The 13298-nt window shown below is 26.2% G+C and overlaps 1 protein-coding gene across 1 annotated transcript; it reads right to left on the bottom strand.

Moving 5' to 3' along the window:
* Positions 1–10528: 10528 nt before the first annotated feature.
* Positions 10529–10970, bottom strand: LOC113551043. The gene has a single exon (XM_026953052.1). It carries the CDS (start codon positions 10968–10970, stop codon positions 10575–10577), a length of 396 nt encoding a protein of 131 aa, XP_026808853.1. The 3' UTR covers positions 10529–10574.
* Positions 10971–13298: the final 2328 nt, after the last annotated feature.

Genomic DNA, 13298 nt, shown 5'->3' with positions numbered 1-13298 from the left:
ACTACATTTTACTGTACCTACCTGCCATACAAAAGTATATAATTTGAAAGTATTATTATCATTTCCTCGACGATTTTAATTAATTGTATACGTTTCACTTTTGTACTTAGAGATTTAGCATTTTAGTATAGTACTAGTATAATAATTACCTTACTATTGTATATTTCAATATTTTATTTTTTATTTTTATTTAAATCAAAAATAATACTGAGCCTCACTGAGAGAACTCGTGTGGAGGCCCAGGATTATCTAAGTAAACAGTATTCTTAATTATATATTACATCTGTAAAATATAAGATATAATAAATAGAAATACAATAAAATAACATGATATTAAATTATAAAATATTTCAAATTTTAAATTGTACACGCATTATATTCATATTGGAGTCAAAGGGAAATATGCTTTTTAAATGAAGGTAGAAGCATATTAACTATATAAATAGGCAACAAGTTATATATCTGAGTTCCCAAGAAATGGTAGGTATACTTTACGGCATCTGGTTTTTTTTTGGTTAATCTAAAGAAAAGTTATCGGTTGCGTGACTAGTGTTAACTTTGTGGCTAATAGAAGATAATTAATTGTATTTTTTTAAGTATATGGTAATAATTTTTTTGTATACATTATTTATATCAACAACGTTAAAATATTCATATAGTTTTTTTGTTGGTTCTTTCCAATATTTTTTACTCACAATCCTAATGATTGCATTTTGGCATTTTTGAAACTGAACTAGTACATTATCATAAGTCTCTCCCCATCCTATTAGGCCGTATGTAATTATTGATTCAAATAGTGTTAAATATATATTTCTCATTTCCTTTATTGGTAATATCTCACGTAGTTGTTTTATTATGTATATCATTTTTCTTAATTTGCTAAACGTAGAATTTATTTGTATTTTTCATTACATGTCGGAACACATTTTTATACCTAAGTATTTATGGTTTTTAACTACGATAACTGATTTACAAGAACACGAGTCTTTTGTTTTACATTTATTTTCATGCATTTTTATATCTTTTATTGACGGTAATGTGTGTTTAAATAAAGAGTGTAGTACTGTAGTATGATAGCTAATTTGTTGAAGTTAAGGAATAAATCATTATTATATAGCCAGTTATCAATGGATTTTAAATCGTCCTCAATGTAACTTCGTTCCAGGTGTTACCTAAACAGATCAGTACAGTATCATCAGCGTAACATATAATATAATGTGCAATAATCAATCGTACTCAATAGTTATCAGTTAAAATAAAGCATTCTTTTTTAAAACACTTAAATACTTTTTATTCTTTTTTAACTTTTTTTGAATGGTTAATAAACATTTTTAATTTCATATTCTGTAGCTAAGTATATCTAATTCAAAAAAATTTTTGAAAAACTTTAATAGTTTTGGATATAATGATTATTTAGTAAAAAAAAGTATCCACTATCTTTTTATATAAATTATAATATTATTCTACTATTTCAACTACCTAATTAAGTATTTACAAGTATTGCTAAATTTATAATTGAAAGTTTTAATAAAAAGACCGGTTATAAGACGGATACTATACATAAACTCGGAAATAGTGTCTTCTGTTAACCATAATATGTAAGATACCACTCCACATTAATCTGTATCATACGATTAGTCTATAGCAAATATTTTGTAATATTATACATTTATAATTGATTTCCGTTGAAAAAAAGTTCTTTAGTTATTATATCACTTCAATAGATATATATAATTTGACTATAACTGCAATACGAGCAGAATATGTGATTACCTCTCATTATCCGTTTCCAGAAATTATGTACTCATAATATCTGAGACAAGACAGTAAGAATATGTTTCAAATACATTTTGGATGTATAACCTATTTTCATTTAATTATGCATTTGTTCAAATTTTAGTTTTCAGAGTTTTAGATTCTGAACGGAGTGATGAATCTATTGATATAACAATGATATGTATTAATTTTTGTATTTTTATTTTTTTGTGTCTTTCATCACGTTTTGGAGTAGTGGATACTTTGATTTTTGACTTCAGCCTTTCTTTGAAAAGAAAAATTCATATAGTTGGTACTTTAGAGGGTCAAAACTAAAAAAATTTCAGTAGTTTTCAAAAGCGTCAGGAAAAACCCTGAAAAAATAACTAAAGAAAGGGAATTTTTACGCATAACCACTTTTCAACAAAATCGATTTTTTATTTTGCTGTAACTCAAAAACGAATTATTGTAAATACTTACAATTTTCATTAAAATTATAAGCAGTTTATAAGCATTTAAAGTTCAAATGTTTACGAAATATATCATAATAGTGAAAATTTAGAAAGAATTTTGAAGTTGAAAATTCATAAAATTTTTGTGATTGATACCAAAGATTAAAGAACCCAACATAAGGTTATACATAAATTTTCCTTCAAGTAACTGTAAAAAGAAATTTCAGTGTCCATATAGAAAAATTGTATAAGCGTATGAAAAAAAAATTTTCTTTGAAATCAAATAAAATAGTGATAAATTACAATTTGAATGTAAGTAATAATATACTATATCCTACTAATTAACGTTGACTAAAAAATCATGTCCATTCAGAATCATTTTCGTATACAATGATACAGTCATTACATTCAAATTTAACACATCCGTTATAGTGATCAGTGATCTACCCTCCATCTCTACTGTAGAGCGATACCCAATATCCCACATTTGAATATTAAAACTTAGAGAACATACTCAAATTGCTGAGATTTTTGTAATAATAAATAATTTATTATTCTGTGGTGTTGCAAACTTCAAATATCCAATGAAAAAACTCATATTCCTGGTACTTTAATACTTTTATTTTCAACTCAAATAGATACAACATGATAAAGCTTTACAACATTTATATTTCTGATACAACGAGCGTCAACATGTCGTTTAAGATAAAAGAAAAAGCACATAATATATTATATAAGATAGAGTTTATTTTAATATTCATTCAATAACACATATTGTGTGTCGTATATACAATATAATTTTACAATCATTTTGACACTCGACTAAATCAATAATACAATAATAATAATATAGATTAATTAAACAATAAAAATGAATAATAATAATATAATTTCGGTGATTATTTTTATCGACAAACCAATTGATAAAAAGTCATTGAAGTGCCTAATTTCATATGCAAAATAATTGTGTGAATTTCAAAAACCGTGATGTAGTTGTAAAGATTGAATGTATAAATATATAAAAAATATAATTAAAATTATGTTTTTGCATATCCTCATTCAGAATTGTACGGAATCAAATTGCAAGAATCATCGAACACATGTTTCGGCATATCGCAAAGCATTGATTCCACTTTGCCATTTTCAACGCACACCCAACACGAATAGTCGCACGTGCATTTTGTTTTGTCTTTACAATTATTCTCGCATTCAGTTTTAGTAAGGAACTGTTGGTCACCTGCAGGAGTTGGTTCACACTTGAAACATAACATAGCACCATCTGTGGTTTGGGCGCATGAATGTTTATCGGTCTTGTGGCATGTAGAATCAATGCACTCTTGACAGGTAGTAAAGACCTCGATGGTATCTGCCGATTGGGTGACATCAAAGGTTAAGACAATCAACAGCACCGTAAGAGTAAACACATAGACGACGGCATGCGACAGGACAACCATATTGTTTTTGTTTGTGTAAACTATATTATGGTATTTATAATATTATTTTGATTAAATTTTTAAATTTATTTCGTAGAAATATATTTTTATTACCGTGAGAAATAAATATTAACGCACAGTTTATAAACCAAACGATATTATCGATTTTATAGTATGTATCTGTGATAAAGACTCATGGACCGACACTAAAATTTAAATCCGTAAATTTTCGTTTTTATATCCAAACTCATGTGGTGTGTGTGATCGTTTCGCACATCTAATTGGTCGGATGTAAGTGCGATGGGGTTCATAATTCAATATTATCGTATATAAACATATAAATTATACGATTATAGATCAATATGGTGATTCCTCCTCTACAAGTCAGATCGTGATATATGATTAAATTAATTTTAATTATAATAAATTATTCGATTCATAGATGTTTTTGTTGCTGAAAACCTGTATTTGTATTGTTAATTAATAAGGCTAGGTATTTCTAAAAGTTTACATATTTTTCAATAACCATAAAAAATACAGATAAGTAAAGTATAAATTTGTTTCACGGTAATATTAGTGTATATTTAAAATATATTGGTGCACGTTTTGCATATTTGACAATTCATTATTTATATAAAGATGTAAGTTTTAAAATTTCATAAATAAGAACTTAATTTTAAATCGATTTTCTTGACCTAAAATATTAGTAAGATAGTTTTATTTATATAAAATAAATATTTTAAAATTAATGTTCATGTTTTTCTCACCGATCACTTTCATTATTATATATATTATATAAGTTATACAACATACTTATATAATATAAAATTTAAAATTTTAGCACTTTCGTAAATGTTACCTACATATTAAAATAGAAAACTTTTTATTTTTAACGCATATTTTTTGGTTCCTTAGGGCACAAATGCGTGCAATTATCAAGGTTTTTTGGGGGATGAAATCTCTAGCCTTAATTATTAGTGTTTACCAGTATGTATAACAAATTTTAAGAATAGCAATCACTTATATATTATAAAAATTAATTAACAATCATAGAGACTTCATTTTTTTTTTTTATTGTATATTGTTGGACATCACTGTGTTATTAAAAAAAAAAAATTTTACTTGTGATAAAAATGAATTATTACATTTCACTAAATTTTACTATGCCTACCTGACTATGTATTTAGTACCTGAGTAAACCATTTATTATAGTGTTAGTACCTATGGTAATTTATAATATTTACCTTATTGTCCTTCATATTGTATATTTCTATATTATACCCAATAATCAATCGTACTCAGGTTAGGTTATAGTAAGTATATAATTTGAAAGTTTTATCATTGACTTGACAATGTTTATTAATTGTATAAGTTTCAATTTAACATTTAGTATTTCAGCCAATTTTTTTTAAACTGTTTGATTCTTTTTTATATCATATCTAGATTCTGAAGCTAAGTATATCATAATATATTTCGTAATACAAGCATCAGAATTTAGACAGTTAGTTTATACCTTATAAATATTTATAGAAAATTATTTCAAAATCATATAAATATATCATAGATATATTTATCTGTGATATAGATAAATCATATTATCATTAAAATAAGCAAATATTTTATTTTAATATTATTCATTTCTAATTAATTACCGTCGAAAAAACATTTAATTATTTTAAACAATATATGGTATTGAATTCATCCGTCAGAAATTAAGAGAATATATATTAGTATGAATATTAATATATATATTCATTTTTATTTGTTGAGAATAAATTGATCTTTTTTTTAATACAATTTTTGTAATCAGATTGGAACCCACAAATCGTTTTTATTCGGGCTGCCGAAGAATTATTTTAATGAAATTATATAAAAGTCTTAAATTCAACATTGGCTTAGAAGATGATGGGCCAATCCGTCAGCTTAGTTATATTTATACTACACTCAGAACCATTAGAGAACGTACTTATTATGTGACCAAAGCGGGTCCAAACTCGTGCGTCTCCCTTACGAAAATATATAATCAATATCGAAATTTCCCTTATTATATTCAGCGGAAACATATTCACCCATTCATTTCTTATAATATGGATTAAGCGTACAACAGCTTTTGCATCTTAATAACAAACCAAATAAAATAAGGTGTTATTATACAATACCTTGTGTAATATTATGTTCCCAAGTAAGATGTGGAATTATTTACATTATATAACCATGTCAAATAACTATAATCAAATCAAATCATCACAATTTTTGCTTGAAAATCAGATCTGCAGAATATCGTTGTAATAATAAACACTCACCTAAGATATTCATCATATTGTGATTTTAAACATATGGTTATTACGATATAAGTTTATACATCGAATATCTACGTGAGTATATATGAGCTATAAAAGTGGGTATATCCGACCTGGGAATAAGTGAATAGACTATTACTCAGCAAAGAAGGTATATTTATCATTTATAACAATATTTGAATAGACAAGACAGTAGGAATATTTTTCTAATACATGTATAACCTCTTTTCTTTTAATAATTAATTTATTCAAAAGCTGATATCCAAAGAATTGATTATTAATACTTGGAGACCATATTTAAAATAAGGTTTTTGTACTACTAAATAAGTATTCTGTAGTGTTACAAATTTCAGTTATCGAATGAAAACTTACTTCGTTTCGGTACTTTAACATCTAACTCGTTATAGGTACTGCATAATACCTTTCTTTTAATGTCCATCTTGACCTATGGTTATCAAACTGGAAAAGTAACAAACCGTCCGACAGTGGTCGATCCAGACCTAGATAACAGGGGGGTTGATTTTTAAAGGGTACACATTCATTTTGATGAAGTATTTATTTAAGTACATACATATATTACTTTCCACAGTCATATACAGAACAAAAAAAAGTATTTTTAATAATAGTAGTAATAAAAAATATATCACTATAATTTTATTACTCTTGAAGTATAATTTCTTCAATAACTAAAATCAGGAACGTTAAACTGTTTTTTTTTTAAAGAACATGGAAGGGTGGCGATCCTGTGTTCCTTGGTATATAAGCGCTGTGTGGCAAATAAGTCTCTTGGAGTTGATTTCGTGGTAATATATTTTACAACCACGTGAAATATATAATATCACACAGTGTTAAAAAACAACGACATTGTTGAAATTATAATTTGTTTGTGCGATAATAGGTGTTGGACTGACACTAAAATTTAAATCCGTAAACCGTTCATATTTATATCAATACTACTGTGGTTTGTGCGATCGTGGTACACATTTTATTAGTCCGATATAAGTACGGTAGGGTTCAAAATCATTATTTTCGTATAAAAACATATTAATTGTATGTATATAAGTCAATACTCATTACTATGCCGCCTCCTCTACGGACTGGTTCGTGATATATGAATAATTTAATTATTATTATAGTAAATAATACGATTCACCAATGTTTTCCGTATCGTATACACAATATACTTTTAAAATAATTTAGGGGCTTAAAAAAATCAATAATACAATAATAATAATAATGTAGATTTATTAAAAAATAACATTGAATAACAATAATATAATTTCAATGATTTTTTTTTATCGACAAACAAATTGTCGGTGAACAGTTCACAAAAAGTCATTGAAGTGTCTAATTTCAAATGCAAAATAATTGTGTTAATTTCAAAAACCGTGATGTAGTTGTAAAGATTGAATGTATAAATATATATAAAATATAATTAAAATTATGTTTTTGCATATCCTCATTAAGAATTGTACGGAATAAAATTGCAAGAATCATCGTACACCCTTTTCGGCATATCGCAAAGCATTTCTTCCACTTTGCCATTTTCAACGCACACCCAACACGAATAGTCGCACGTGCATTTTGTTTTGTCTTTACAATTATTCTCGCATTCAGTTTTAGTAAGGAACTGTTGGTCACCTGCAGGAGTTGGTTCACACTTGAAACATAACACAGTTCCCTGTTTGGTTGGCATGCATTGATGATGATCGTTCTTGTGGCATGTAGAATTAATGCACTCTTGACAGGTACCAAAGGGCACGATGGTATCTGCCGATTGGGCGACATCAAATGTTAAGACAATCAACAGCACCGTAAGAGTAAACACAGAGACGACGGCGTGCGACAGGACAACCATATTGTTTTTCGGTTGTGTAAATTATATTACGGTATTTGTAATATTATTTCGATATATGTGGCTTTTGCTCTTCAGTGGATCGGCGCTGTTTGACAAATGTCTCTCGGAGTTGATATCGTGGTAATGTAATTTATTACCGTGTGCAATAAATATTAACGCACATTTTATAAAATCAACGATATTGTTGATGTTATAATTTGTATCTGTGATAATGACTGTTGGACTGGCACTAAAATTAAATCCGTAAATTTTCGTTTTTATATCCAAACTCATGTGGTGTGTACGATCGTTAAGCACATTTAATTGGTCGGATGTAAGTGCGATGGGGTTCATAAATCAATATTATCGTATATAAACATATAAATTATACGATTATAGATCAATATGGTGATTCCTCCTCTTCAAGTCAGATCGTAATATATGATTAAATTAATTTTAATTATAATAAATTATTCGATTCATGGATGTTTTTGATGCTGAAAACCTGTATTTGTATTATTAATTAATAAGGCTAGGTATTTCTAAAAGTTTACATATTTTTCAATAACCATAAAAAATACAGATAAGTAAAGTATAAATTTGTTTCACGGTAATATTAGTGTATATTTAAAATATATTGCATATTTGACAATTAATTATTTATATAATGATGTAAGTTTTAAAATTTCATAAATAAAAACTTAATTTTAAATCAATTTTCTTGACCTAAAATATTAGTAAAAAAGTTTTATTTATATAAAATAAATATTTTAATATTAATGATTCTGTTTTTCTCACCGAACACTTTCCTTAATATTTATATTATATATGTTATATAACATACTTATATAACATAAAATTTAAAATTTAAAATTTTAGTAATTAAGTAAATACTACCTAGATATTAAAATTATAAGCTTCTTTTTTTTTAATGGATATTTTAATAGTATGTTTTGTGGTTCTTTAGGGCATATATGCTTGCAATTTTCAAGGTTTTTTTTTGAAATGAAGTCTATAGCCTTACTTCTTAATATCTACCAGTATGTGTTACAAATTTTAATAATAGCAATTACTTAAGCATGATTAATTTAAATATTATTACACTAAATAATTCCATTCACCAATGTTTTCTGTGGTTAAAACCGGTATTTGTATCATTAATTATTAGTGTCAACTGTTATATATAATACATTTTAATGATAATAATCACCTATATATTATAAAAATTAAATGACATTTTTTCAATTTGTTTTTTTATCGTGTGGGAATGCATCTACCAAATTATTTAAAACAGTTTTTACTAATCATAAATATGAATCAGCACACTTTACTACATTTTACTGTACCTACCTGCCATACAAAAGTAAGTAATTTAAAAGTACTATTATCACTTCCTCGACAATTTTTATTTACTGTATACGTTTTATTTTTGTATTTAGAAATTTAGCATTTTAGTATAGTATTAGTATAATAATTACCTTATTATTGTATATTTCAAAATTTTATTTTTTATTTTTATTTAAATAAAAAATATTACTGGGCCTCACTGAGAGAACTCGTGTGGAGGCCCAGGATTTTCTAAGCAAACAGTATTCTTAATTATATATTACATCTGTAAAATATAAGACATAGTAAATAGAAATACAATAAAATAACATGATAATAGTTTATAAAATATTTTATATTCTTAATTATCAGTTAAAATAAAATATTCTTTTTTAAAACTTTTAAATACTTTTTATTCTTTTTTAACATTTTTTGAATGGTAATAAACATTTTTGATTTCATATTTTGAAGCTAAGTATACCATAATGTATTTTGATACATAAATATTAGAATTCAGACATATAGTTTATATGTAATATTTGTAAGATTAAACAACCTCATACAAGGTTATACATAAGTATTCCTTCAAGTAACTGTAAAAAAAAATTTCAGTGTCCATATAGAAAAAACTTTTTGAGCGTATGAAAATAAAATTTTCTTTGAAATCAAATAAAATAATGATAAATTACAATTTAAATGTAATTAATAATATACTATATCCTACTAATAAACATTGACTAAAAAATCATGTCCATTCAGAACCATTTTCGTATACAATGATACCTCTCATTGCATTCAAATTTAACATATCCGTTATAGTAATCAGTGACCAACCCACCATCTCTACTATTCAGCAGAGCAATACCCAATTTCCCACCTTTTAAATATTAAAACTTAGAGGACATATTCAGAATTGCTGAGATTTTTGTAATATTAAATAATTTATTATTCTGTGGTGTTACATACTTCGTCTATCCAATGAAAAGACTCTTATTCCCGGTTCTTTAATACTTTTATATCGAACTCAAAATGGATACAACATGATAAAGCTTTACAACATTTGTATTTTTGATACAAAGAGCGTCAACATGTCGTTTAGGATAAAATAAAAAGCACATAATATATTATATAAGATAGAGTTTATTTTAATATTCATTCAATAACACATATTGTGTGTCGTATATACAATATAATTTTACAATCATTTAGACACTCGACTAAATCAATAATACAATAATAATAATGTAGATTAATTAAACAATAAAATTGAATTATAATAATATAATTTCGGCGATTTTTTTTATCGACAAACAGATTGTCGGTAAACAGTTGACAAAAAGTCATTGAAGCGTCTAATTTCGTATGCAAAATAATTGTGTTGATTTAATAAACTATGATATCGTTGTGATAGTTGGATGATGTGTAAATAAATTTATATACATAATTGTAATTATGTTTTTACATGACCTCATTAAGGTTTGTACGGAATCAAATTACAAGAATCATCGAACACATTTTTCGGCATATCGCAATGCATTTCTTCCACTTTGCTGTTGTTAACGCACACCCAACACGCATAGTCGCACATGCAATTTGTCTTGTCCTCACAATTATTCCTGCATTCAAATTTACTATTGAACTGTCGGTCACCTGCAGGAGTTGGTTCACACTTGAAGCAATACACAGCACTATTTTTAGTTTGGGTGCATTGATGTTGTTCGTCCTTATGGCATTTAGAATCAATACATTCTTGACAGGTACTAAAGGGCACGATGGTATCTGCCGATTGGGTGACATAAAAGTTAAAAACATTCAACAGCACTGTAAGAGTAAACACAGAGAAGAAAGCGTGCGACAGGACAACCATTTTGTTTTCGGTTGTGTAAATTATATTACTGTATTTTTAATATTATTTCGATATATGTGGCTTTTGCTCTTCAGTGGATCGGCGCTGTTTGACAAATGTCTCTCGGAGTTGATATCGTGGTAATGTAATTTATTACCGTGTGCAATAAATATTAACGCACATTTTATAAAACCAACGATATTGTTGATGTTATAATTTGTATCTGTGATAATGACTGTTGGACTGGCACTAAAATTAAATCCGTAAATTTTCGTTTTTATATCCAAACTCATGTGGTGTGTACGATCGTTAAGCACATTTAATTGGTCGGATGTAAGTGCGATGGGGTTCATAAATCAATATTATCGTATATAAACATATAAATTATACGATTATAGATCAATATGATGATTCCTCCTCTACAAGTCAGATCGTGATATATGATTAAATTAATTTTAATTATAATAAATTATTCGATTCATAGATGTTTTTGTTGCTGAAAACCTGTATTTGTATTGTTAATTAATGAGGCTAGGTATTTCTAAAAGTTTACATATTTTTCAATAACCATAAAAAATACAGATAAGTAAAGTATAAATTTGTTTCACGGTAATATTAGTGTATATTTAAAATATATTGGTGCACGTTTTGCATATTTTACAACTCATTATTTATATAAAGATGTAAGTTTTAAAATTTCATAAATAAGAACTTAATTTTAAATCGATTTTCTTGACCTAAAATATTAGTAAGATAGTTTTATTTATATAAAATAAATATTTTAAAATTAATGTTCATGTTTTTCTCACCGATCATTTTCCTTATTATTTATATTATTTAAGTTATACAACATACTTATATAATATAAAATTTAAAATTTTGCACTTTCGTAAATGTTACCTACATATTAAAATAGAAAACTTTAGTATTTCAGCCATTTTTTTTTTTTAACTGTTTGATTCTTTTCTATATCATATCTAGATTCTAAAACTAAGTATATCATAATATATTTCGTAATATAAGCATCAGAATTCAGACAGTTAGTTTACACCTTATAAATATTTATAGAAAATTATTTCAAAATCATATATTTAAAATAACCAAAAATTTATTTTTTAATATTATTCATTTCTAATTAATTACCGTCGAAAAAACATTTAATTATTTTAAACAATATATGGTATTGAATTCATCCGTCAGAAATTAAGAGAATATATATTAGTATGAATATTAATATATATATTCATTTTTATTTGTTGAGAATAAATTGATCTTTTTTTTAATACAATTTTTGTAATCAGATTGGAACCCACAAATCGTTTTTATTCGGGCTGCCGAAGAATTATTTTAATGAAATTATATAAAAGTCTTAAATTCAACATTGGCTTAGAAGATGATGGGCCAATCCGTCAGCTTAGTTATATCTATACTACACTCAGAACCATTAGAGAACGTACTTATTATGTGACCAAAGCGGGTCCAAACTCGTGCGTCTCCCTTACGAAAATATATAATCAATATCGAAATTTCCCTTATTATATTCAGCGGAAACATATTCACCCATTCATTTCTTATAATATGGATTAAGCGTACAACAGCTTTTGCATCTTAATAACAAACCAAATAAAATAAGGTGTTATTATACAATACCTTGTGTAATATTATGTTCCCAAGTAAGATGTGGAATTATTTACATTATATAACCATGTCAAATAACTATAATCAAATCAAATCATCACAATTTTTGCTTGAAAATCAGATCTGCAGAATATCGTTGTAATAATAAACACTCACCTAAGATATTCATCATATTGTGATTTTAAACATATGGTTATTACGATATAAGTTTATACATCGAATATCTACGTGAGTATATATGAGCTATAAAAGTGGGTATATCCGACCTGGGAATAAGTGAATAGACTATTACTCAGCAAAGAAGGTATATTTATCATTTATAACAATATTTGAATAGACAAGACAGTAGGAATATTTTTCTAATACATGTATAACCTCTTTTCTTTTAATAATTAATTTATTCAAAAGCTGATATCCAAAGAATTGATTATTAATACTTGGAGACCATATTTAAAATAAGGTTTTTGTACTACTAAATAAGTATTCTGTAGTGTTACAAATTTCAGTTATCGAATGAAAACTTACTTCGTTTCGGTACTTTAACATCTAACTCGTTATAGGTACTACATGATATATATTTATTACATTTGACATTATAGTATGAGGGGCATCACTGCGTCAGCATTTTGGTTAGGATAAAACATAAAATAAGAGCACAAAATATATATGAGATAAAGGAATAGTAAGTTTAATATTAATTCAATAATACTA

Source organism: Rhopalosiphum maidis, chromosome 2 (genome assembly GCF_003676215.2).
Source record: "Rhopalosiphum maidis isolate BTI-1 chromosome 2, ASM367621v3, whole genome shotgun sequence".
NCBI lineage: Eukaryota > Metazoa > Arthropoda > Insecta > Hemiptera > Aphididae > Rhopalosiphum > Rhopalosiphum maidis.
Note: the sequence above shows the minus strand (reverse complement) of the source record. Positions and strands in the feature narration are given on the sequence as shown.